Source organism: Cinclus cinclus, chromosome Z (assembly GCF_963662255.1).
Source record: "Cinclus cinclus chromosome Z, bCinCin1.1, whole genome shotgun sequence".
Lineage (NCBI taxonomy): Eukaryota > Metazoa > Chordata > Aves > Passeriformes > Cinclidae > Cinclus > Cinclus cinclus.
Genome location: NC_085084.1, coordinates 71,175,592 through 71,189,691, shown reverse-complemented (window position 1 = coordinate 71,189,691; position 14,100 = coordinate 71,175,592). Strand labels below are relative to the sequence as shown.

Sequence of the window (14,100 nt, the reverse complement as noted above, 5' to 3'; positions counted from 1 at the left end):
TATTGTGTAAATCAGAATGCCAGTTACACAATCAGAACTGTGTAAACGCCAATGGGTACGAACTGCACCAAACACTTGTTACTGCTTGTGTGGCTGATTGTGCTCACCTGCTGATTGCTGAGAGAACAAGGTTCTTTAGGAAGATGGTGTAATTTAAAGAAATGTAAATGATGTTCCTAGAAAATAGCATTCTGCTTCCTCCTCCCTTAGGAGGGAGAATTGCTAACTGTGACATATGTTTGCATGTGTCTGTGCAACATTGAAGAGTGTCCCTTCTATCACTTAATTAGTGTTTACTGCTCCTAATGCTGTCTTATCTGCTGCTCTTACAGGAATTCCTTATAAACAGCTGACTGTCGGTGTCCCCAAGGAGATATTTGAGAATGAGAAGAGAGTGGCTCTGTCACCAGCTGGAGTTCAAGCTTTGGTTAAGCAAGGCTTCAATGTTGTGGTGGAATCTGGTGCTGGAGAAGCTTCTAAATTTTCTGATGACCATTACAGAGAAGTTGGAGCAAAGATCCAGGGGACCAAGGAAGTCCTGGCTTCTGATTTGATTGTGAAAGTAATTGCTTTATTAGTATATTTCTGATTACATTGTTTTTGGAGGAAATGTATAGGCATTTTTTCCTGATAATCTGTGGAAAGTTCAGTAAATAAGGTCTTTTAAATTAGTGTTTTCCATTTTGAGTTCTAATTAAAGTTTTGTATTTTTTTAATAGCTCAGGTGTGCTACTACACTAAAAAAATAGTGAATGAAAGTGTCAAAAAATGTGGATAATTTCTTAGCAAGTTTTGAACTATCTAAGAATTGTGTTTTCTAGAGTGAGGTAGACTAGAATCTAACCAGATGAGATCCCTGCTCTAAGAAATCTTTTATCCAAAATTGGTAACACATAACTCTAGTTACTCTTTTAATAGGGTGGTTTGGGATTTTGAAAATATGATTCTGTAACTTTACTGAATTCCACAGCAAAAGTGTGTTTACAAATTAAAAAAAAAACATCTAAAAGCAATCTTACTTGAGAGGTCTTAGTTTGTGCAGTCTTAAAGGAACAAAAAAAAAAAAAAAAGAAGAAAAAGACCTTTACCTTATTGAGGCTTCCTTCATTTGCTCTATTTAAAATTATCCCATCAGTATTGAACACAGGATTTCTGTGAGCTGCTTTGTGAGCAGCCCTTTTATGTAGGCTTTTCTTTGGAGAAAAGTGAGAAACTCAGAAGTGAATATAGATGAAGATCAGTGTCTGCTGGACATCTGGCATGAAATGCTTTGTATGTAGTCATGCACTGCAACCTAATTAGTGTTTCTTTCTCTGTAGAACTTGCTTATCATATCTGTTGGGTAATCATTTTGCTTAAAAATGGTGAGTTTGAGGGTGGCTGTTATAAAAGCAAGTGACTGCTAGCTAGAAATCATCAGATCTTTCTGAATGTGTGTGCTCACAATCTTTGCTCTGTCACTAATCCACCTACAGCCAGTTCCATGATGGAGACTGCAGCTGAGAAGTGCAGTTAGTTCAGTTGTGTAAATAGCCTTTGATATAGTTTCTTCCTTATGTACTTTATGGATGGAAATGGACAGACTGCAACCTGGGACAAAGTGGAATGTGCTCTGATTTTTTTCCTCTGATTTACTTATAAACATCTGTCTTTTTTCAGGTGAGAGCTCCTATATATAACTCATCTCTAGGTGTACATGAGGTAGATCTTTTCAAGACAGCAGCAACCCTGATTAGCTTTATCTACCCAGCCCAAAATCCAGACCTCCTGAAAAAACTTGCAGAAAAAAAAGCTACTGTCTTGGCTATGGATCAGGTTCCACGGGTCACCATTGCTCAGGGATATGATGCACTTAGCTCTATGGCCAACATTGCTGGGTATGTTTGTTTTTTTTTTTTTTCCAACTTCACTAAGTATAGCCGGTTTAAATTAATGTACTTTGATATTAGGTATATCTGAAATGATTCTACGTCTCTATTTTCATGCACAGCTGTTTCAAGCAGGGTGGTATTAAAGTTTCTTATGGTTAGCTTTATAGCAGATCAAAACAATGCTTTTAAAATAGACAAAACTGCACACAATTCTTCTAATTCCTTGATTGTTTTGTATAGTACTTTTTTGCTCTCAACTAGGTTATCTTGAACACAGATTGTCTGTCATGGGGTTCTGGTGTTGTTATGAGCTAGCTAACCCAAACAACACTTAACATGAATGCAATTTCCCTGGCAATTACAAACAGAAGATCAAATATTGTCAGACTAGACTGTTTTGCACCTAGCATTTTAGGTAGTGCAGTGAATTAAAATGTTGTATAACATTTCATTTATTGGCTTATTTTATTTCTTTTAAGGTTTATATTTTTCAGATTTTTTACTTAGATGATGGCTGAGGCATAGTAAACCATTGAGAAGGTTGCCAGTTTTTGTGCACACAGTGTACATCCATCCACATGATATCTTATTTCCTGTGTTTTAATTTGGTGTAATTTTACTAAAATACAGAAATTCATAATGTATTTGAAGGTATAAAATATACAAGGTTATTCCAAATCTGAGCTAATTTTATGGCATACAGACCTGTTTATCCCTCTGCTAGACACAGGAAAAAGAGTGGAATGGGACTTTTGAACCACAACACTGTTAGTAAAAATGCAATAAAATGTGCCCTGTTGTTAAGAAGAGGCAAAATTACACATTAATTTTTATTTTCAGGTAGCTCTATTGGTGTTAACCTGGTGTCCAGCCACCCATTCTTGGATTGGGCAAATGAAGGAGCAAGGTTAAGCTATTTGCCCTAAGTCGTATAGCTCTGTGAATTTTGGGTCAGAGTAACTTTCTTGAATGTGCCTTTGCTGTCCTAAGTGAGCCCACAGCAGAGTTACTCTGGGTTTTGCAATTACTTGTTCACTCTCCCTTCCATAACAAACCTCAGGTTACAGCCTTGGAAAGGAGCTTTAATGACCACAGAGTTAACTCTTGGCAAGTTAGGCATTTATTTTTCAGGTAAAATTTTATTTGTGAGAGTGAATAGTTGTAGACATCCAGTATGCTGCAGTCCAAAAAATATGTCTGAGAATGCATTCCATGATTAAAAAAAAGAGACAAGAAATAGGAACAAAGATTATTAAGCTTGTGTTCAATGATAAAATACTAAACTTGCTTTATCCTACACATGCTCTGGTCAAATGTTCATCTTTTAGATTGATTTAATTAATGGCATTTTACTGAATCTGAGAAAACACTGATATGTGTTCATCCTTGATTGACAGTTACAAGGCTGTGGTCCTGGCAGCAAATCACTTCGGTCGATTTTTCACGGGTCAAATCACAGCTGCTGGTAAAGTTCCTCCAGCAAAGGTATGTGCAATTAAACACATACCGTGGCAAAAGAATATGTGAATTTCTAAGCAGAGGTAGCCCTTGCTGATTCAATGTTAAAAGAATTTTTCTGCTTTTGGGCTCTTTCTAGAGACTTTAGAAATCACTGTAATTATTCTCCTACCACTTTTTGTTAACATCTGTTCTGGTTTTGTTGTGGGAATAATAGAATAATTTCAGTTTTATTTAAGTTTGCTTAGTTTTAAACATCAAATTAGCTATATGGGGTTGGATTTATTTTTTTCAAAATAGGAGAAGGTAAGGAAGCAGTTAGGAAAATTCAGAGATATTGGTATTTCTGGTGCATTGAGGAGTGCAATGGAAAGGTTTACTTGATTAGAATTACAGGTGGATTGGATTGAAGAGAAAAGAAAGTAGAATTAGGGAAGGAAGAAGGAAAAAAATCAAGGAGAAAACCTGTGTTTACTTAGATAAACTATTACCCACAGAAGAGTTGGCTCTTAGATATGTGTAATTAGGAGTAACAGCTTTTAAACTATTGGATGTATAGGGCAACTCTGCCAAAGTAAATTTGATTTTATCCTAAGGTATCTTGTTTAAACGACAGGTTAATGAGATCTATCATTCTAGGTACTGATCATTGGAGGAGGGGTTGCTGGCCTGGCTTCTGCAGGAGCAGCAAAATCAATGGGTGCAGTGGTTCGTGGATTTGATACTAGGTAAAGGTGTGAAAATTGTAATATCAATCTGAAATTACTTTTAAGTTATTTGTGGCTGTATTACAGTGAAATAATTTGTACTGCACTAAGTCATAATTCACTTCCTACTATTTTTATGCCATCATTAGTCCTTCAGTTTTATTATTTTTAAAATCTGTATAAAACTTTTCCATTTCAATTTTAATTCCCTTATTCTACACTCTAGATACTTATCTCTTGAGATGCAAGAACATTTCTGTTTAATTCTCTGTATGTTGTGACTGTTCACCTAACACTGAAATTTAGTCTCATTATTTAATGTGGTGTCATATGATGCAAAATAAGTTAGAGAATATTAACAAGCCATAACTCCAAACACCCACCCCCTGTCAATTTTCCCTGTGAAAATAAGACTTACTAGTTCTTCCCATCTCACAGTTTAAAAACAAGGTCGCAGGTTCTGTGCTTATCTCCCATTTTAGGCACCTCAGCTTGGGCTGTAAATTTACAAAGTCATTACAACAGAAATGCATGAGGACAGTTAATCAGCAAAGCCTCAGCTTTAAGGCTTTTCTTGGAGTAACTCTCCTGACTATTCAGGAAACCACAGGCTGCCTTCATTCCTTATTCAAGTCTGTCTGGAACCTAAATTTATCAATGCAATTATTTTTTGCAGTGAATACAGGAAGCTGAGGACTTTTGTTATGGTCTCCTTAATAACAGAATAAGTTTTACATCTCTTGTCTGAAGATTGCTACTAAAACCACTGATAATGATGTATTTTTAAAGTAGTGATTTTTCTCTCTCCTACAATTTTCTTTTTCTAGAGCTGCAGCCCTGGAACAGTTCAAATCTCTTGGTGCTGAGCCTTTGGAAGTGGACTTAAAAGAATCTGGAGAGGGACAAGGTGGTTATGCTAAAGAAATGTCCAAAGAATTTATTGAAGCTGAAATGAAACTCTTTGCCAAACAGTGCCAAGATGTTGACATTATCATCACTACAGCACTTATTCCAGGTATGATTTATGTTAAAAATGCTAGTTTTCATTTTTCTAGGTAAGTTGTCATATTTTGAAGTTGCATCTGCATGAAAACAGAGGGGTTAGTGAATTATGTCTGAGTAAGCATGTACCTTTACACTTCTGTGATAAAGGCCTGTTTTTAGAGTGTATCAATTTTTTAAAACAACTTTTATTTTATGTACTATTCAGTATGACTCAAATACCATCATGTTTTTCTTACTAAAAAGCAGTAGATAGTAATAAAGTGAGAATATATAATTCTCTTAGATGTCTATTGCATCACTGCAACTTCTGGTATACAACTTATGCACTGGAACAAGTCTGATTGACATGCTACTGTCCTTTATAATTGAATCATAGTGAGGTAGAGCTTAGATTTTAGTGCTTCGTGTAGCACAATGTCTGTATTTTAATAACTTACAATGTGGTGGTTGGTGTTTTTTTTTTTTTTTTTTTTTTTTTGGTTTTTTTGTTATGACTGGAATTGTAAGATTAGATGTTAAGACTGTCAGTTTGCTGGACTTATCTTTGGCAGACTACCATGTGTAACTTTCTTGTATGCTTTTGGAGCAGGATGTTTTAGCACCTCTCCTGTCTTTATTAAAAAAAAAAAAACAACAAACTTTTCAAGATTTTTTTTATCCTAGGCACTGATTACTTGAAAATTTTGCTTACAAAGTTAAAGCTTATAAATAGAGCAAATTTATATATACAGTTCTTATATATAAAGCTTATATACAGAGCAAAGAAGTCTATCATCTCCTAAGCTCAACAGATAAAAGCTGTATTTTGTGTTTAACATGCTATGCCTTGTTTTGTCAGGCAAAAAAGCTCCAATCTTGTTTAAGAAGGATATGATTGAATCAATGAAGGAAGGTTCAGTTGTTGTGGATTTAGCTGCAGAAGCAGGGGGAAATATTGAGACTACAAAGCCCGGAGAAATGTATGTTCATAAGGTGAGCATTTTAATCTGCAGTTCATTCTAGTTTACCTGAACTTCCATGGTGTTTTGTAAACTGTATGCTGAAAATGAGCAGCTGAATTTTCAACAGTCTTTTAGCTGCTTTGGGCTCAAGTAATCCTTTAGGTTTGCATTTGGTTACTATTTATGTACATAAATTTGAACATTTTTAGAGAAACTAGCATCTTTGCATAGAGTTAATTTGGTTGTTAATGCATATTACAGAATTCTTGCTATTTAAACTTCACCACACAAGTCTAGTGTTTGTCTCTTCTGAGTTGAAGGTAGGATTTGATACCTATTTCTTGGTCTAGCTAAAAAACACAACAGTAGTAATAGGTTCTTTGATTTGCTTATCCCTTCCCATGACTGGAGGTTAACATTCCTGTCACAGGTAAAGCTAAGCAGATTCAGACTCAGTGTTTACTTCAGTACGAAGTCTCTGGCTTACTTAGTACTATTTCAGCTTCAGGAGGGTGCTGGCTTTGCTTGTCTTTATCTTCAGCAACATGAGTGTGTCTTCCATAGAGTATCCAAAGCACTTGAAACCCAAAGTAGATGTAGTATAAATTGGTTCATTAAAGTAAGCAGTTTTGGTCTGTACTGAACCACTTTGGTTTTGCAACAGCTGTCATTTGGTCAGTTGAGAACTTGTCTTTCTTTGGGTTTTTGGGTTTTGTTTTTGGAACTTATGGGAAGTCTGCCAACAATTGCAGAAATCTGGGTGATGATATTTATTATTAATTTATTTTAGCAGATTTCTTAGGCTGTAATTTGGTAAAGGATAAGTTATAATACCTTTATTTGAGAAGCCTGTCAGACACTGCTGCCATGGTTATCATAGACATAAGCAGAATTCTGTTTATATGTATCAAAGAATCACATATTGCATCTGTCTTTGTGGCTTTCTAGGGCTTTTGATGTCATTGCTTAAAACCTGAAACTAGAGAATGTAGAAGAGAAGTAAGCGGATACCTGCATGAAGAGTTTATATGGAACACTTTACACTTTTAGTCCGAGGAGTATTACCCCTGGATTTAGTGTACTGGCTCTGTGCTATGGAAAATTGCAGCAGTGCAGAACTATTAGGAATGTGCCAGAGCATTGCATTAGGAAGTCAGAGTTCTGGAAGCATGCATGGATCTTAGGTGTGAGTTGTGGGAGCAGTGTTTTAACACAAGCCTGCTTTTGAATGCATAGGAGTGTATGCCAGCCTCAGCTTCTCATTCCTTCCTAAAGCCTGATATCCTTTAGTTCTCATTGGTTCTTTAAGCAATGAGGATATATTAAGTTACATTTTTACATAGGTATGAACTCAGAGGTGTTACTGGTACAGCTCTGAGGAAGCTCCCTTCACTCCACTGGCATACAGAAACTTGTCTCCATTTCTTGCCTTCAAGAAAAGCATTAGCCAGATTAATCTGTTACCTGATTACTTAAAGAAGTTAGAGCATATGGGATTTGGAGAAGACAAGCTTTACACCGTTATATCTTCCTCTCTGTGAAGTCTTGCTACTAGTAGAATTTAAGGTGTTGGATTTGATCATGGTGGATTCTGTAGCTATTGTGAGTGATCTGTCCCTGACTCAGTAGTGTCAGAGCTGCAGGTAGCTTGTTTAGTTGGGGTTTTAAGTGAAACAGTTTGTACATATATTCCCAGAAGGGTATACTGGAAGAGATGATGCTTTTTCAGAGATTGTACAAATCCTTATTATTTTACTTGGATTTTTTTTTCAGGGTGTTACACACATTGGGTACACAGATCTGCCTAGCAGAATGGCTACTCAGGCCAGTACCCTGTATTCTAATAATATTATCAAACTTCTAAAGGCTATTAGTCCTGACAAAGAGAACTTCTACTTTGATCCAAAAGATGACTTTGACTATGGAACTCTGGATCATGTTATTAGAGGAACTGTAGTAATGAAGGTAAGCGAGTAAATAATCTCTTCTTAATTTGTGGGTACAGACCTAAAATTTGTCATTTCTGTCTCTACAAAATGTGTTCAGAGATACTGCATGCCAACAGACTTCAGAGGTGGCTTGGTGGGATGTGTGGGTAACTGTGTTTGTTCAGCTGAAAATTCCTCTGTCTCTTTTTTTAGTCTTGTCTTCTTGTCAAGGTTAAACCTAATGTGAAAATTATCAATGAAAAATAGGAAAAGGAGAAAGTTTGCATGTTTCATGTGATAAAAACATAGCTACTCAAAACATATTTGAGGCATTACCAGGCCAAAGTGTTCTTCCAGAAAAACATTCTTTCTTTAAAAAAAAAACAGTATTCCTTTTATAGTAAGAGGAAAAAATAGTGAAACGAGAATATGCAGTATATTTTAAGTTTTATCGGAAAATAATAAAATAAAAACTCAAGACTTCAGCTTTCCCAGACCATTGAAGTGGTGTGTACATCTCAGTGCTGATAGCTGCACGGAGGCTTGAAGAATAACAAGAAATGTGGGATATTGTTGTTAGTTCCTATTTGAGGTCTGTCACCAACAGAACAGATGACTGGGGATACAGACATCATGAAATCACCCCAAGACATTTGAAAAGGCTGTAATTGCAGTTCACATCTGTAGCAGATTTTGTTATATCCAACACTTTATTTTATTTTGCATAGATGTTTTCCAGTTAAGGAACTTTATCTCTGCTTTTCTCTGGTTTCTGCTCTGGAGCCTTATGCTGTGTCTTCACCAGTTGCTCTTAGACACTAGTATCAAGTCCTGTCTGAAGGATGTGTAAACCAGTATGATTAAGTTGGTCATGCCTTGCAAACTTCTGCTGATGCAGAAAAGGAGCCTTTTCCTGGGCATGGCTGTAGGATGCTAGCACTTGCTTGAATTGCAGGACTAAGAAAAGACTTCTCTAAGTACTAAGCATCTGCCACGTTAGGCATAACTGTAAATATCTCTTGTCAGGATGGCAAAGTGATTTTCCCAGCACCTCCACCAAATAACATTCCTCAAGGAGCACCAGCAAAGCAGAAGACTGTAGCAGAGCTGGAAGCAGAAAAAGCAGCTACTATTACACCTTTTAGAAAAACCATGACTACTGCATCTGTATACACAGCAGGTAGGCAACTTCCATGGCTGGAGAGTCAGTGTAGAGTACTTCTCATTTGGCTAATACTTTTGAATGACCCATCATCTAACTTATTCAATTGAATAACTGTTTGGGAGAGCAGTTGATTGGCTGGTGTATCCTGGTGCAAAATCAGTGTATTGTAATAATTACTTGAGAGGGAAAATAAATTCTGAATTTTGCCAAACGTATTTGATATTTGAACAAGTGCTGATTCATTCTTGGTGAATATATGTGTATTTGTCTCTACTTAAATATAAGTAAAATGCTTAAAATTCTGAAGGACTCCTGCCAGGGACTGTGCCCATACTTTGCAGCAAAATCAGTTCAATGTCTGCTTTATTCAGATTTCATTGTATTGTGTAAGCCTTAAATGACCACAGTCTACTGAAGTATTGGAAACAGGACATTTACTTTGACAAATAAGTATTGGCTCTTCATTTCAATTTGTTACAGTCAGTGCATCAGAAGTTCTGCTTGAAGTAAATAATGAATCCAGTAGTCTTAATTTTGATCCCTGTTCTTCATAAATATGATTTGATACATACAAGTAATATCTCAACATAATTGAGACTTCTACATTTTTTCTGTAGAATAGGAGAATGACAGCATAACAAATATTCATGGATTATATTTATGGCTCTATTTTCTGTTACAAAAGAAACACTAGCACCAAAAGAATTTCATGTATTTGACAAAATGATTTTGAAACCAGTCCATGCAGAGAACTCCATTTTGCTTTTGTGTCAGTGCTAGGCTATAAACTGTTGTATAGAGTTTAAATGTAAGAAGTAATTGAAAAGTTAGAGTTTTCCTGTGCTTTCCTTCTAGGTTTGGCTGGTATGTTAGGGCTGGGCATTGCAGCACCTAATGCTGCTTTCACACAAATGGTGACAACGTTTGGCCTCTCTGGAATAGTGGGGTACCACACAGTGTGGGGTGTGACTCCTGCTCTGCACTCCCCACTCATGTCTGTGACTAATGCCATCTCAGGTAAGTAACTTGAAGAGCTACTTTCAAGTAGTACTTGAAAGTACTTCAAGTACTTTCTACTTGAAGTAGGCACAACTCCTTTTACCTGAATTTGTACTGCTATGCATATTGAAGTTTCTTTCCTTTCATAAATAGCAAGGACACCTGAAACATTGTATTTCTGAGAGTATGATTTTTTCAAAAGGAAGGCAAATTGGATGCTGTAGCCTTTTAATTTTCATAAGTAATTTTTTCCGCTTGACCTATTTGCTTCAAAGTGTGTTTTACTTGGAGTGCTGCAGTCTTCTCTCATAGACAACATATTTCCTCCTGTCTCTCCAACAGATTGCCCTTAAAGTAACTTACCTTTCCTGTGTTTTACATTCTTTTATTCAAACTATGTCTTTTGAGAGAGGTGGGGAAAGAAAATAAATCCTAAAATACCCATAAGATTCATAATTCTTATAGATAAGATTTTATGTATCTGTGTTCGGCTATGTGTGGCAGATCACAAGTGATCTACTTTAGTTGTTAAAAGCAAAGTTTCTTTAATTGAACAAGTACTTGGCTAACTCTGTGCTAAAGACACTGTTCTTCAAAACTGCATTCATATACTCTTTTTTTTTTTCTTTTGACACATGTTTGTTTTCCTGAAAAAGACCATGGTAGTCCTTTAAGCATTAATGTGTGAAGCAGGGGTCAAAATTTGAGTTGACTTGTACTGTCCAACACTTGAAAGGAAACTTCCTATAGGTATAGAGCTTTTTAAGGTTACACAGTAGCATTTTCCAGTAACACTTCTTTTCTCTTTTAAATAGGTCTAACTGCAGTTGGTGGGCTCGTTTTGATGGGGGGGCACTATCTCCCTGAAAACATTTCCCAAAGCCTAGCAGTGCTTTCAGCTTTTATTTCTTCAGTCAATATTGCAGGTAAGAATGCTAGGTTTTCTCCCAAGGATAACTTCATGTACTAGTGTAATTTTAAAATTTCTTCTAGCTCTTTAATTGTATAATTCCAGAAATAGTAGTCTCAGTATAGAATCTGAAAACATTTATCAATAAAAACCCATTGCCCCTCCAATTTTCACAGTAGTTATTGTAGGTATTTTGCATACCCAGTGGAGGAATTTAAATATTTCCTTTTTTTAGGAAATATTTAAATGCATGTTTTTCTTTCATTGTATCCTTTGGGTGATGATTATATACAGTATATTTTCCTGTATAATCCAAGAGGGTATTTGTAGAGGATTTGTACTTGTATTAATTTTCCTACTTGAAATATATACTAGTGGCATGGAACAAAATTCTGTTTCCTTGAGCTTCAGAATTTCCAGTTTCAATAATAAAAAAGACAAGAAAATGAGCAATGTGACTTAGAAATACTGCTTTTTCTAGAATAGGTAGGGAAAAGAAAGCAGTCATAAACTAAGCTCTATCCTACAGTCAGTGTAGAGTATGGAGCCAGAGCAAGTCCTCCTTTTCTTCTGAATTTGTTCCAAAGGCTAAAAGAGTCAGTAGGATCTAACCCTGATTAGACCTTTGTCTCCTGGTGGTTTTCTTGGTTACTAGCTTTATTGGTGCTGAATTGTGTGATAATGTGTTATTATTACATATTTCTCTTGTAACTTGGCATGTGCTAGATTTCAGATTTTACTTTTTTAAGATTGCTCCTTTACTTTGTCCAGGTGGCTTTTTAGTTACACAGAGAATGCTGGATATGTTCAAACGTCCCACAGACCCTCCTGAGTACAACTACTTGTATCTGCTCCCGGGTGGTGTGTTTGTAGGAGGCTATGCAGCTGCTCTAAGTGGTGGCTATAACATTGAACAAGTAAGAAAATAACTTTATGGCTCTTAGCCCAGTGCTCAGTGTTATGTTTCTTCATGCCTGTTCTGTTGAGGAATAAATAACAAATAATCCAAGGTCTTTCCATCAGCTGCATGTTCCCACAAGGCCAGTCTGAAGCTGATAAACTGTAAGCTTGCAGTCACACAGCTAGCATACTTTAAAAGCTCTGTTATTTGGTTTTGTGTTGTAGCAGCTGGTCTATATTTATTAGAATGTTTTTCTAAATTGCAGTCTAAATAATCCAGTACCTACAGAAATCAGCCTTTGTTTTAAATGTTTCTGAAAGCTCAACTTGGCATGACAGTTGAAAAAGGATGGGATCAGTTTTCAGCACAGAGGGATATGCAGAGATTTTACCTATAGCACCTTTTATGGTAAACTTTTGTTTGCATTTGTTTTCACAGTAAGAAAAATGAATCTGTATTGCCTTGTGCATTTGGAAAAAGTGAATCCAAACATACTTACGGCAAGGATTTGTATTTGTATTTGTGGTTTTCCAGTTTTCTGGACATACATAGTTCAGTTCATGTATGTTTGTTTATACGTTTTGCAAACAACAGTTACTGAGTGCCACAGAATCATTAATGTAGGAAACTACCTTTAAAATCATCAAGTCCAGCTGTCAGCCTTGCACCACCACCATGGTCACCACTAGACCATGTCCTTAAGTAATTCATCCACAAGCTTTTTGAACACTTCCAGCGACTCCACCATTTTCCAGGGCAGCCTGTTCCAAAGTTCTGCCATGCTTTCCATGAAAAAAAAGAAGTCTTAGTATCTAATATAACCTTACCCATGAACTTGAGGCCATTTCCTCTTGTCCTCTCACTTGTTATGTGGGAGAGGAGACCAATTCCCACAGGGCTGCAACCTCCTTTTGAGGAGTTATAGAGAATAATAGTCTCCACTGAGCTTCCTTTTCTCCAGACTGAACACCCTCAATTCCTTCTTCCCTAGCTTGTGCTCCAGATGCTTCACCAACTCTGTTGCCCTTCTCTGGACATAGGATTTAAGGTGTGGCCTCTCCAGTGGTGACTACAGGGGAATGATCACAGTTTTACTCCTTCTGGCTGTGCTATTTCTAGTAGTTCAGAACTGTCTAAACTACTTCTTAGTTCAAATTTGCCATAAACAAATTCTGAAACTATTCCTGTGATGAACAGGACCATGTATCTTTGGGTTTGTGCTAAAGAAAAGATTGCTTCTGAACTGATGAGGAAAATTGGTTTCGCTCAAGTTAATATTCATTCTGCAGATAAAAAGAGGGCATCAAGTGAGGGAGAAGCTTTACAGATACCACATTTTATTTGGCCAAAACCATGTCCTGCCTGACAGTTTCTCAACTTCAGTTAAGAACTGTGACTTAGAACAGTGACTCCAGAACAGATTCTAGAGAAATCAGCACTTTTGTGTAATAATCAGAGATGTTTTTATAGCAATGCAATTTGTCACTACTTACCTATGTTTTTCTTATTTTAAAGGTGATGTATCTGGGCTCAGGACTGTGCTGTGTTGGTGCACTGGCTGGTTTGTCTACCCAAGGAACAGCTCGTCTTGGAAATGCTTTGGGTATGATTGGGGTTGCAGGAGGTTTAGCCGCAACTCTTGGAAGCCTTAATCCCTCGCCTGAATTGCTGGCACAGATGTCAGGTGCAATGGCACTTGGTGGAACCATAGGTATGTGTATAATGAACTAACAATCTATGTTCCATGCATGCATATGTGCAACCTGTATGTACATAAAATACTGTGTAACTCACAGGTAAATTGACTAACTGACATTTGTGGCTTGTGCAAAATTATTTTTCAAATGTGTGAACAAAATATCATAACTTTCAGGGCTTTTATTAATGCTTCAGAATGTGATAAAGAATGGGCTGACTGGTGGAAAAGCGGGAGCACATCATCTCTGATAGGGAAACTGTGTGTCCAGAGGTAAATGATCTTGCCCAGCTTCATACTTTTGTTCAGTTCCTGACTGAATACTGCCAAATTCCCTCTTTCACACTGTGCCTTTGTCACAGAAAACAGTGAATTTCTTAATATTTAGTGATGCTTCTTAGCACATGATATGCTTTGAACTTTCTGTTTTTCCTTATGTCCCCCTTGCACAAAATACACATGGGCAGCCTTCAGTTCAATGCCATAGCAATTTCTAGTTGGAACAGGCTTGTGTGTGTG

The 14,100-nt window shown here is 36.7% G+C and overlaps 1 protein-coding gene across 1 annotated transcript in view; it reads left to right on the top strand.

The window, feature by feature from the left end:
• Positions 1–14,100, top strand: part of NNT (nicotinamide nucleotide transhydrogenase) — a 40,233-nt gene that overhangs the window by 6,970 nt on the left and 19,163 nt on the right. Inside the window, exons 2-13 of the mRNA XM_062512836.1 lie at positions 333–562; positions 1,660–1,877; positions 3,269–3,356; positions 3,969–4,057; positions 4,864–5,051; positions 5,880–6,013; positions 7,756–7,947; positions 8,937–9,090; positions 9,931–10,092; positions 10,890–11,000; positions 11,756–11,901; positions 13,401–13,596. Coding sequence (XP_062368820.1) covers positions 333–562; positions 1,660–1,877; positions 3,269–3,356; positions 3,969–4,057; positions 4,864–5,051; positions 5,880–6,013; positions 7,756–7,947; positions 8,937–9,090; positions 9,931–10,092; positions 10,890–11,000; positions 11,756–11,901; positions 13,401–13,596 — 1,908 coding nt within the window. The remainder of the gene's footprint in view (positions 1–332; positions 563–1,659; positions 1,878–3,268; positions 3,357–3,968; positions 4,058–4,863; positions 5,052–5,879; positions 6,014–7,755; positions 7,948–8,936; positions 9,091–9,930; positions 10,093–10,889; positions 11,001–11,755; positions 11,902–13,400; positions 13,597–14,100) is intronic.